We start from the raw sequence: 13099 nt of genomic DNA, 5'->3' as shown, positions 1-13099 counted from the left end.
CTAGACACCGTATCTCCTATTAGCACACAGGTCTTCTAAGCCAAGACAGGTCCCGGCAACGACACATGCAATCTCATTCCAAGCATGCCCTACTGTAGCTCTCTCAGTTTGATGACTTAGCCAAATCTAAAGACCATAAAGAGTGGGTGATGTCTAAAACAAGGAATTTGACTCTTTTAAGAATATATCTAAAAAGAACTCCTGTGTACTATCCCAGGAAATATACATGTTTACAGGAGTGGATACAGGAACAAAAACCCAGAATCAATCCAAATGCCTTCTGACCGGAGAGTGAATAAGTTGTGGCAAATTAACAGTAGAATATCATACAGCAGTGAAAGTGATTATACTATAGGTAATAATATCTACCAAACTATGGAATGTTATTTTTAAATTAATCATAGTTTTATTAAGACATATTTACTTCTCTTTATAATACACAGATTTTCAGTCTATATATATAGCTTGATGAATTCTTCCATTTGTATTCATTTGTATGGCCACCACTCAGAATAAAATACAGAACATTTCCATCCCTTTAGAAAGTCTCTTTGTTCCCTTTTCTTGTCAATTACTCTCTTTGCCCTCCTCTAAGAGGTAACTACCATTTTGGAGAAATGGGATCATGTCACAGAATAATTTTTTAATTTTCTTAGATGTGATTATGTATAATATAGTGGCTACGTAGAAGAATGCTCTTAATTTAAGGAGGTACATGGTGGAATAATTAGAAAGGAAGTAAAATTATGTCTGAAACTTATTTTCAAATGCATCAGAGGAAAAATGACATATAAATAAATAAACACACTGAGAGAGACAGAAAAGCAACTAAGCCTGTGTGTTAACAACTGCTGAATCTAGACTGGAGAGTGAGCACATTTGTTCACTGGATAGTCCTTTCAACCTCTCTGAACATCTGAACCACATCCAGATTTGGAGTGCTGGTGATGAGAACGTGTGTTTACTGAACTCTCCAAAGCACCACTGTAAGGGAACATTAAAACACTACAAATCATGTGATTTAAATACCAGATGAAAACCGTGACAACTTATACATTTTGGTTTCCCTTTCTGTAACACTTTACCTTCAAAAAAAATTAAAAAAATAAATCACTTACCTTCTAAAAACTGAAACAGGCAAACTGAAGACTGGTGGTGAAGAAGGTTTATCAGAAGGATTAATAGACCTAGTTCATTAAACACACACACACACACACACACACACAAAAGGAAAGAAACAACTGAGTAAACCATGATTTCATCTGACAAATATAATTTGCTCCTCGACTGAAACTCCGAATCAAGAGTTGCAATCGGTTCTATCATTTGTAGAGTTAGTCCATGTTTGCTACCACCTGGATTTGCTTCTGAGGAGTAAATGATGCTTTTCTTCAGGAAGTCGTACAATAAATGATTCATGTAAGGTGGGCACTGCACTGGCAGGTCAATCTGAGCCCCTCCCACTTGATCCTGCTCAAGGTCAGTGCTAATCAGATATATTATCATCTTAACATCTTCCCAAAAGCTTTTTAATAAAATACTAAAGAAAAAACACATGAAATTGAAAGTATACACTAAAAAAGGTATTGGCAAAAATCACTGCAGTTTTTAAATTTTATGGTCAGTAGTTAAAAAGAGTTCAGGGGACTTTTTGAGCCAATGGGCTTTTTTTGTTGTTGTTGTTGTTGTTTCAAATATATGAAATTTACTGTCAAACTGGTTTCCATACAACACCCAGTGCTCATCCCAAAAGATGCCCTCTTCGATACCCATCACCCACCCTCCCCTCCCTCCCACCCCCTATCAGCCCTCAGTTTGTTCTCATTTTTTAAGAGTCTCTTATGCTTGAGCCAATGGCCTTTTTGATACTGCTTGCTCAAACGAAAATGGGAAGCATAAGCTTCATAATTCAGAAATTTCCATGCATTGCTATGACTGCATCAGAAACTTTAAAATTGAGTAAAAAACTTTTAGGGCGCCTAGGTGGCTCAGTCCGTTAAGTGTCTGACTTCGGCTAAGGTCATGATCTCACAGTTCATGAGTTTGAGCCCCGCGTCGGGCTCTGTGCTGACGGTTCAGAGCCTGGAGCCTGCCTTGCATTCTGTGTCTCCCTCTCTCTGCCCCTCCCTGCTCACGCTCTGTCTCCCACTCAAAAATAAATAAACATTTTAAATAAAATTTTTAAAAGAGAGTAAAAAAACTTTTAAAATTCTTATAGCTCACCACATATCCATTCTTGATACTTCATCAAATAAGAGAAGACAAAATAATGCTCCGACTTCAGTCACAACAGTACGATCTTCATGAAATATCAGGGAAACTAAAAATAAAGATGCATTAACTTCATGAACTATTTTTACCTCTAGAAAAATGAACTTCAAATTTAAAATATCTTAACTCAAAGGGAAGAGATGTCATTCTGAGAAATGCAACATTAACCCAGATACACTAACATATGTGAATCATCTGGAGGGCTTGTTAAAACAGAGTTTCTGCTTCTGCAGGTTTGGGCTAGAGCCCGTGAATCCCACACATGGCTGGTCCAGGAACCACACTTGCAGATCCACTCACTCCATACTGTGTGTGAGTAACTTTCAGTTACTCAAAGAAGCAAACTGATCTAGCTTCTAGGAAGGTTTGCCAAGTCTTCTATCTCCAGCTAAAGCCTGCTCATTCAAAGATCTCCTTATCTGATCATTTCTGCCCTTTCTACAAACATATAATCATAGAACTTACATTCAACTTCAAAACACTGTCTTTGTGTTGGTGTTGTTTTAATTTGTGTGTCTTATTTATTACAACAAGATAATGGTAAAGGAAACTGTTCTGAGCTAACAAGACATAAGGATAGCACCACGACATAATTGAAGAGTTCTGGTCAAATCCTTTAGCATTAATAAGCCTCAGTTTCCACTGCTGTAACATTCTCAATGTTAAGATTTCTCAGTGCTTGACAACTATGAAATTCTAATCAACTGGTATGGTGGTGGTACCGATCATACGGGAATAACAACAATACAGAGCTAGCAAATCCAGGAAAGTAGCAACAAAACATCAGTTGCAAAAGAAGACATTTTTCCTAACTATAAGAAAAAGAAAATATCAACATGTAATTGACATGACTAAAAATAGCAAATAACTGGGGCGCCTGGGTGGCTCCCTCGGTGGAGCGCCCGACTTCAGCTCGGGTCATGATCTCGCGGTCTGTGAGTTCGAGCCCCGCATGGGGCTCGGAGCCTGGAGCCTGCTTCAGATTCTGTGTCTCCCCCTCTCTCTGCTCCTCCCCCAGTCACACTCTGTCTCCCTCTCAAAATAAATAAATGTTTAAAACAAACTAGCAATGAACAGAAACAGAAATACATGTAAGAATTTAATTTATGATAAAGTATACACTCCATAACAGTGGGGATAGGATGAGCTATCATCATTTCCAAAAACATAAGAAATTATTGCAATACAACTACCTACAATACGAAAAAAATACATTTAGATCTCTATCTTACACTATATATCAAAATCAATTCTAGATAAACATCTACATTTTTTAAACACTATAAACACGTTAACAGAAAAAATAGAAGCCTATTTAGCATTATGAATTTGGAAGTGAAGTCTCTCCTTATAGAGCATGATGAAAAGCTCAGTTGCTATAACAGAAAAGCTTTATATACGTTCATAAAATATTTAGGGCTGAAGACAGAATAATAAATACATCAAAAGGATAGAAAGCTTAGAAGAAAATCTTAACATAAAATCAGGCACAAGGTTTCTATTTGTTTTTTGTTCGTTTAAATTTTTAATGTTTATTTTCGAGAGAGAGAGAGAGAGAGAGAGAGAGAGAGAGAGAGAATGTGAGTGGGGGAGGGGCAGAGAGAGAGGGAGACACAGAATCCCAAGCAGGCTCCAGGCTCCAGGCTGTCAGCACAGAGCCCAATGTGGGGCTCGAACTCACGAACTGTGAGATCGTGACCTGAGCCGAAGTCGGACACTTGACCAACTGAGCCACCCAGGTGCCCAGTTTCTATTTGTTATAGAAGGGAAACTCTACCAGTCACTAAAAGGAAATTAAATACAACAGAAAAATAGGGAATTTACAGAATAAGAAATTTGATATATAATAAATACACAAAAAGATAATCACCTGCCCTAAAAGTTAAAAAAAAGAATAGCAAAAAAATAATAGTGAGATATTACTTTTGCCAATAAGATTAAAGAAATTTTTTAAATGAGACATATTCAATGTTAAGCACAGTTGTGAGGAAAACAGGCACTTTTAAACACCACCGGTGGGAATGATCTGGAGGGGAACTGAACCATATCCTGTAAAATCTCTTTGACCCAGCAGTTCCAATTACAGAGTATGCAGAAGATGATCATAAAATATGATTACTGTTATAGTTAAAAATTCAGGAGAAATATTAATATTAATAGGGCAAACTGAAACTGTGAAACACTGTGTAGTTTTTTGGTTTTGTTTTTAAGAAGGCAGTCTCACATGTAATAACATGGAAAGATATTCAAGATACACTTTCACTCGAAAAAAAGCAACACAATACTTAAGTATATCATAAAAATACAACATGGGGGCGCCTGGGTGGCTCAGTCGGTTAAGCGGCCGACTTCGGCTCAGGTCATGATCTTGTGGTCTGTGAGTTCGAGCCCCGCGTCAGGCTCTGTGCTGACAGCTCAGAGCTTGGAGCCTGTTTCAGATTCTGTGTCTCCCTCTCTCTGACCCTCCCCCGTTCATGCTCTCTCTCTCTGTCTCAAAAGTAAATAAACGTTAAAAAAAAAAAATTAAAAAAAAAAATACAACATGGGTGTATAGAAAAGATCATTTCAAATGGTATATGCCAAACAATACCTAGCATATTCTTCTTTGGGGAAACTGAAAGAAAATTTTAGAAACTTCTAGCATTTTAGTTTGTACTGTTCCATACTATTTGAACTTTTACAATAAGGATGTATAAGCTGCGTATATTTAAAACAAAAACAAATCAGCAAACGTAAGGAAGTGTCGGTTCTTCTCTTGCCTCCACCATTATCTAGTTATGACCGTGGCCAAGTCGATAAATCACTCTAGATCTCAATTTCCTCACTGTAAGATGGTGTAATAAAGGAGTTCTAAATTAACTTCTAACTCTGAAATTCAAGACAGGATTCTGTCAAGACATAAAGTTTATAATTAAAAGCAATGTGTCTGAAAGATTATTTATGATTCCCTTTCCATCTATTCTATAGATAGAATATTCTATAGATAGAATAATCTATTCTATAGATAGAATCTATTCTATCTATATCTATTCTATCTAATCTATTCTATAGAGAGAATAATCTTTCTAAAACACATACTTCTCCATTTAATAATCTTAAATGGCTTCTCAGTGCTGTCTACTGTGACCTACCAGGCCCTGCATGAACTGCCCTCTGTGCCTCATCTCATTTTCCCTTCGTGCCTCCAAAATCCAGTCATTCCTGACCAACCACCATTTCAAATACACCATTCTCTCTCATACCTAACCATGGCTCCCTTTATCTGGAAAGCAGCCCTCTCTAATTGGACTCCTATTCATTTCTGAAATTCCAACCTAGATCCACGTTTCCTGGAAGCATTCTCCAATGTTTTCCCACCACTCAATCAACTCAGGAACACTTCCCTCTGGCACCAGGAATTCTACTATGACAGGTGGTATTACACTGTATTGTGCATTTGTCAAAGTCTCCAACTACACCACAGGCTCCAAGAGGGCCAATTACCAAACTCATCAACATATCCCCAAGGCCTAGTATTGTATCTCGCGCATAGTATATACTCGATAAACGTTTGCTGAGGAATGAATTTTCCTGGTTGAGTACTTGGTTAAAAAACTAATTCTGCCCTGAAACTAAACCCATTTATAAGATATTGTAATTCATTTTGAGACTCACTGAAGTAGTTCTCACAAACATCAATGAAATAGAATAATTGTTAATACTAAAAGGGTACAGATGATGTTGCCTTGAAGAGTGTATTTGAATCCAGTAAGTGTGCATGAATGCTTGAATAATTTAAATCACAATTATAAATGAAAAAGTAAATAAAAATAAGAATTAAGTTTGAAAAGAAAAAAAAAGAAAAGGTAAACTAGGGCCTAAATTTTACTGAATAAGGTTAATAGGAAGATAACACGATTAAAGAAAACTCAAGATCCACAATTACTACTCTTCCTCAGAGCAATCCATGTAAAACTTGTGAAATTGTATACACTATTCAAGACTGTATGAGCCTAGACACTCTGAGTCTACTTAGAATTTCACCTGGTTTGGACCTTGATCAATGCTATTATTAAATAAACTGTGTCCCCTTCAATTGGAAAGCAGAAGCCATTAGAAGAAAAGAAAATGCTAAAATAAAATGACTACAATCTTATCTATATTCAAATAATACTTTGAACATAAATATTACAATAATTAACAAGGTTAAGCATATTGAGACATTTGATCAAGATGCCTCTTTTAGAATTATTTAAAAGCAGTAGCCTGAACTTCTAAGAAAGAAAATAGCACAAAATGTTACTAAGCGTTCTATTGAGAATGGTCAGGAGGAAGAAAAAGAGAACAAAACTACATGGAATTTTTCAACCTAAACACATTAAAATGGGTTTAAAAAAATCATACTTTATAAAATATAATAAATTCATGCTCAGAGTCATTCAGGATGGTCTGGTTGCCACTCCACATGGCCTGGGTGTATACTCTTAATGTCAGTTTATTGACATCATCAGATGCCACGCTGGAGGTCAGGATGGAAAGGCACAAGCAAACTACCACTGTGGGAACAGGAACTGGAACAAGGCAGGAATGACGGCAGCTAGAGCTCTCTCTATAGATAACAAGTAAGTGAGCACCAAATGAAAGCCACATCAATGTGCAAAGAACAATCAGAGGCTTCAGGCTTTCTCAGTTCTGAGACCTAATCAGTGACAAGAGTACAAGGAAATTTCCACAAAAGAAACATTTTCCATTGTGAGGAGTATTTTTAGCAGCTTATTCACTAAAAAACGTTGTTATTCTGTTAGCAAGATGGAAACTAAATGTTACCTACATTCAAAGAATAACACTTAAAGCTTAAGACTGATCTCATTATTAGCAGAACTTATTTTACTCACCTCTGAATAACAGGGTTAAGAGAGAAGACTGTTGTGAGAGGGCCACACGCATGACCGGGTCAGCACAAAGAACCTTCCTCAAAAGTGTGAGGCACGGCTGGATCAAGCACTCTACAACCTGGCCAGGAGGGAAAAAACACAGTTATTTTATTATCAACAATTCTAAGGTGAGGTAAAATAAACTATAATCTTGCTCTAAATTTTATGCTTTTTCATCAAAATTGTGTCAAACATAAATGCAAATAAATATTAAGAATTATTTTCCGGGGTGCCTGCGTGGTTCAGTCACTTAAGTCTCTGACTTCAGCTCAGGTCATGATCTCCTCGTTCGTCAGTTTGAGCCTCACATCGGGCTCCATGCTGACAAAACGGAGCCTGCTTGGGATCCTCTCTCTCTCCACCTCTCTCTGTGCCCTTCCCCCACTCATGCTCGCTCTCTCAAAATAATAAACTATAAAAAAAAATTTTAATAATTATTTTCCACTGAAAATAAGCTTTGTATATACTTCTGCTTACATATCTTTAAAAAAGTTTAAGATTAGTTTTCCTTTATAGAGATCCCACTCTTAGAAATAAAAACCTAAACAAGGTACTTGGTATTAATCAGGATTTAATTTTCAAGTACTTATCCAAATACAGATGAATTTAGCTTCAGATCTGATTAATAAAAATACCAATCTGTAAAAATATGTATACATACATATCAGTCTTACCTCACCATCCTGACATACACATTCATTTAAATATTCAATTATCTTGTCAATTAAGCATAACTTTTTCACCACAGCATGCATTTTAATATCTGTAAACCCCAAAAAAAGAAGTTACTAAGAGTTAAAAATTATTTTCTCAAGTTTTAAAAATACAGAACAGAGATCCAAAACTCAAACTGTTAAAAATAGTTACACATGGTGTTGAATTTTAGAGAATGAAACTTTAAACTTCTACTCTATATACACCTGAACTATTTGAAAACTTTTAAGGAACAAGTACATCCTACTTACTTCTACAATGTAGAAATCAAAAACTATTACAAAAATAAGTTCAGACCCTAAAAACTACTAGAATTTTCAGTATATAAATGAATCCTTTTATTTGTACATGACAAATTATTTTCTTCATATTGTTTCATTGACAATTCTTCTGTTTTCCAAATCCATCACCTCAAAATTTTTAGAATTATCCACAAGTGATGTTAATAGCTTGCAACATGGTCATTTTCTATTAATAAACACTCAGATTTCAGGGGCGCCTGGTGGACTCAGTCAGGCAACTCTTGATCTTGGGAGTCCTGAGTTTGAGCCCCACACTGGGTGCTGAGATGACTTAAAAAAATAAAAGTAAATAAATACAAACTCAGACTTCTAATCTCAAACTGCCAATAGCAAATACATACTGTATTTCTGAAAAACATTAACTCTTTTTTAATAACATACGTACTGCGTGTGTGTGTGTGTGCGTGCGCGTGCACGTTCACTGCTATGTACTGTTTATGTTCCCCCCAAATTCTTACGTTGAAACCTAATCTCCAGTGAGATATTAGAAATTGGGGCCTTTGGGAGGCAATTAGGTCATGAATGGTGGAGCACTGAAGAATGGCATGAGTGCCCTTGTCAAAGAGGCCTCAGGGAGCTTCCTTGCCTCTGCTCCCTATGAGGACAGAGGGAAAAGACCTATGGACCAAGAAGGTGGCTCTCACCAGACAGTGAATCTGCTGGCACCTTGATCTTGCACTTTCAGCCCCCAGAGCTGTCAGAAATAAATTTCTGTTGTTCATAAGCTACCCAGTCTGTGGTATTCTATTAGAGCAGCCTAAACAGAGTAACACCTGTGCAAACACACACACACACACACACACACACACACACACACAAAGAATTATCACTAGCAACAAAAGCTCTACTTGCTTATACATTACTTATAAGTATTTAACATCTCAAGACAAATCATGTTCTCCTATACTCTCATTGAGAATATACATATATGCAATGAGAAAAACATAAATACTGTACCCATATTGATACTGAACTAGTAGCTGTGACTATAACTACCTTTAGCTGCCACTTGAAAAAAAAAAGTTCCCACTACTCACCAATACAGTGTACACCAAAATTGTAAGTTTTATTTTTGGAATGTTAACAATACTGAAAGAACACTCTCTACAAGAGATTTTTGATCTTCTTAGTTAAGGCTGTCCACATTTTCTACAGCCTTATTTTCTGTAGTCTATATCATTGTTATTAAAGCCACAAATCTGCTGGATATGCTTTTTCAACTTACTCTCTCATCCCAGTTTCCACTAATGTCATGGCAGGAACATTAATTAAGCACATCCCACGTTGCGAGTCAGAAACAATCTTTTTATGTAAGTCCAAACTTATCATCTGTCTCAAAAATTATCATTTGTCTCAAATATTAAAGATAATTATATACATCACATACAGGAAAAAATAAAAAACCGGAAGAATGGAAGCCTATGGAATAACACTACAAATAAAGTTAACAGTATATTTTACTAGCTGTTTTTAAAATAAACCTTTAAAGAAAACACATAGCTACAGTGCACTATTTTTATTTTATCCACCCACAAAGTACTGTTTGATTGATTTCTCTACCCAAGACATAACAAACTGAAAACATCGTGTACTAGGTAAATTGAGAAAGGAACATTTGATTCACTATTAGAATTATATCAATATCTTAGAAGGAAGACAATTCTATCATATGACATTCTACAGGTTAAATAATGGTACTGTAGACCAGGGATCAGCAAACTGTCTCTGAAAGAACTAGAAAATATGGTAGATGTTGCTGGTCACATATTGTCTTTGTCACATATTCTTTTTGTTTCTTTTTTCTAATAACTATTTAAAAATGTAAAAACCAGGGTGCCTGGGTAGCTCAGTCAATTGAGCATCCAACTCTTCATTTTGGCTTAGGTCATGACCTCACGGTTTACAGGTTCAAGCCCCACAATGGGCTCTGTGCTAACAGCACAGAGCCTGCTTGGGATCCTCTGTCTCCCTCTCTGTCCCTCCCTGCTCATGCACACACGCTCTCACTCTCTCAAAAAAAATTAAATCAGTGAAAACAAAAAAAAGTAAAAACCATTCTTAAGGGCTATGAGAAAAAAAAAAAAAAAGGCCGTAGCCTGCATCTGGCCCCCAAAACTGCAGTTTGCAACCCCTGATACCACTGCACTTAGTTAGCTATTTCAAGTCAACTATCAGCAGTACAGCAATCATTTTCCTTAAAAGACATTACCTTGCATAATCACAGCTAACTGTTCTGCGGCTGACTTTCTCAAGACAAGATCGATATCATCTGAGGTAAAGATTTCATATACCTTTTCAACAGTCTCCAACTGAAAACCAAAAAGAAGAAAAAAAAAAAAAAGAAAGAATTTGTTTTCATCTACTTCAAATTGTCCAATAAAATTTTATAATTTATACCATAAGAACAAAAGCTTCAAAATCAACTTTACTTAAGTGATATATTCACATGATGTAAATTTGCAGCAATGAAGCGCTATGTCAGGGAAAACTTAAGTTCTAAAACAAAGAGCCGTCATGTCAACTAAGCCTCTCTTCCTAAGGTAGGTTTTTGCCAGGAAGTCATTCACAACCCATTAGCCACCTTAAGAACTTCACAGAAAACATGCAAGCTACGTGACATTTCCATAGCTAGCAACCTGAGAAGAGTGATCCCAGACATGTGACTGGGGACTTCTGTGTGGCTCCCAAAAGCCACCGGCTAGAAGACCTTGGCCCCCTACCTTTCCTGCCTCTTACACACCCTAAGCACATGGCCCTCTAGGGCTTGCTGCCCAACATCCCAACACAGCCACTCCCAACACTAGTCACTCTGTACCAGGACAGGGTCTGAGGTGGCAAACCCAACAGTGAGTGGGAGGGGAAGGGACAAAGACGACACTCCATTCACCACCCCCTGCTATCTCCTCGCCCTACCAGGGACTCACAAAGACAGTGCTAGAACCCCTACTCCCCACCACCCTCCGTATCACACACACGGCACAGGAGCAACTACCAGTGGTTAGTGCTCAGGGAGTCCCCGGCAGGACCTGGTGCGGGGTCAAGGCAGGTCGAGGCGACGATCCTCCTGCGAGGGCTGTCACCTGGCCCCAGATGCTTAGGTTAGAAGAACACTGTATGTGCTTCCCCATTTAAAAACTCCACTGAAGGGGCGCCTGGGTGGCGCAGTCGGTTAAGCGTCCGACTTCAGCCAGGTCACGATCTCGTGGTTCGTGAGTTCGAGCCCCGCGTCGGGCTCTGGGCTGATGGCTCAGAGCCTGGAGCCTGTTTCCGACTCTGTGTCTCCCTCTCTCTGTGCCCCTCCCCCGTTCATGCTCTGTCTCTCTCTGTCCCAAAAATAAATAAAAACGTTGAAAAAAAAAACAAAACAAAACTCCACTGTATCACCTGGGGCCGTACAATACTACCACAGGCTCTGGGGGGCTAGCCTAAACTTAAATAAAAACTGATAGACTGTATACTTGAAGCCACGAGAGAAGCTATCAAGCACAGGAATGAATCGATGATGATAACGAACAGCTTCCTTCATCTACTCCTGCACTGGTCCCGGACGGCGTGGGTACAGTCTTGGCTAATGATGGGGAGTTGGGCGCTACACCTCTGGAGGTACAGAAAGAGCCAGAGATTTAGAAAAGAGGTCAACAACAAAATCCCAGAACTACCATGGCATTTAAGAAGTCCCTTTGCCACCCGTATTACTTTTTTCCTCTTGCAATGAAGAGGCTGATAACTTTTGTCATGGGAATGGTCTCCTTTTGGCTTAGAGGCTATTTTGAACATAAGAACAAGAAGAATTTCCGATAGTTTTTTACGTCAGTAGCATTTGTTTTTAAGAGTCACCACAGAATTTCTTTCCACTGCGTTAACCTTATATTATATTTAAATTATTATTCTAATTAATTTGTATTTCCAGCATATATATTAAGTGAAAAGGATATAAAGCCAGGCATGTAGTAGGCACTGAAGAAATCCAAAAAATATTTACTCAATAAAGAAATGTAGCCAGAAGCCAGATAAAGCAGAAGACAACTTCAAACTACCATGAAAAACCACACTTGAAGGTAGCTAGCACCTGTTCTCAGATGCATAAACCAACTGAAGAATGTAACATAAAATATGTGATATACAAATATAGCAAGTAAGCACAAAATAAGAAACTCAAAAGTTATGTTCACCTTAATAATCAGTTCTTTTCTGTCATCCAATTTGAGTTCAATAGGTTTCTTCACGATAAATAAATTAGTAACTCTGGAGAGAAGCCTGGCATCTATTGAAGGGCGCTTTACATGAGCCCCGTCTTCCCTTGTAAGATGGCACGCTAAAAGCTTTAATGCTAGTGAACGGACCCTAAAGAAACAAAGTGTTCCAATCAACGTTTTGTAATATACAATGCCTATACATTTTAAAAGCCTACAATCACAAAGCATTATTGTATATCAACACAATAATTAGCCATGCTTATACTGACATTACTAACAATGGTACTTTACTTTTCTATTAAAACTTTTGGTGTACAACCACAATTATTTTTTCAATTTTATATTTATAAATAAACATCAGAAGTAAGGAATCAATAAAGTTATAGTTACAAATGAAGAGACAGACTCACTGAGACTGTCAACTTCACAGTCCATTATCAACACCATAGTCAACTGCAGTACATTAACCTGCAAATTACAACCCTAACTCCTGATTCCAAGTCTAGTGATCTAGCTCAAAATCAAAAATTATCACAGACTCATGAACAGAGTACAAACATTAGGTCAAACCTCCAGGAAAGTAATCACATTAATAACTAAAATGTGATGTCTTAATATATGAAAAAGTTCTTATATTACGGGTTAAACAGATTCTTCTCAAATAAGGAAACACAGGGGTGCCTGGGTGGCTCAGTCGGTTAAG

General features: G+C 37.4%; 1 protein-coding gene across 5 annotated transcripts in view; it reads right to left on the bottom strand.

Moving 5' to 3' along the window:
- RTTN (rotatin) overlaps positions 1 to 13099 on the bottom strand; it is a 161933-nt gene that overhangs the window by 99069 nt on the left and 49765 nt on the right. For all 5 annotated transcript variants that reach the window (XM_040478586.1, XM_040478587.1, XM_040478588.1 and 2 more), the window contains 6 exons: positions 12373 to 12544; positions 10410 to 10509; positions 7859 to 7947; positions 7146 to 7263; positions 2224 to 2320; positions 1119 to 1187 (listed from right to left, as the gene is read on the bottom strand). In XM_040478586.1, coding sequence (XP_040334520.1) covers positions 1119 to 1187; positions 2224 to 2320; positions 7146 to 7263; positions 7859 to 7947; positions 10410 to 10509; positions 12373 to 12544 — 645 coding nt within the window. The remainder of the gene's footprint in view (positions 1 to 1118; positions 1188 to 2223; positions 2321 to 7145; positions 7264 to 7858; positions 7948 to 10409; positions 10510 to 12372; positions 12545 to 13099) is intronic.

Source organism: Herpailurus yagouaroundi, unplaced genomic scaffold (genome assembly GCF_014898765.1).
Source record: "Herpailurus yagouaroundi ecotype Mexico unplaced genomic scaffold, PumYag 142, whole genome shotgun sequence".
Taxonomy (NCBI): domain Eukaryota; kingdom Metazoa; phylum Chordata; class Mammalia; order Carnivora; family Felidae; genus Herpailurus; species Herpailurus yagouaroundi.
This window is presented reverse-complemented; position numbering and strand designations above follow the sequence as displayed.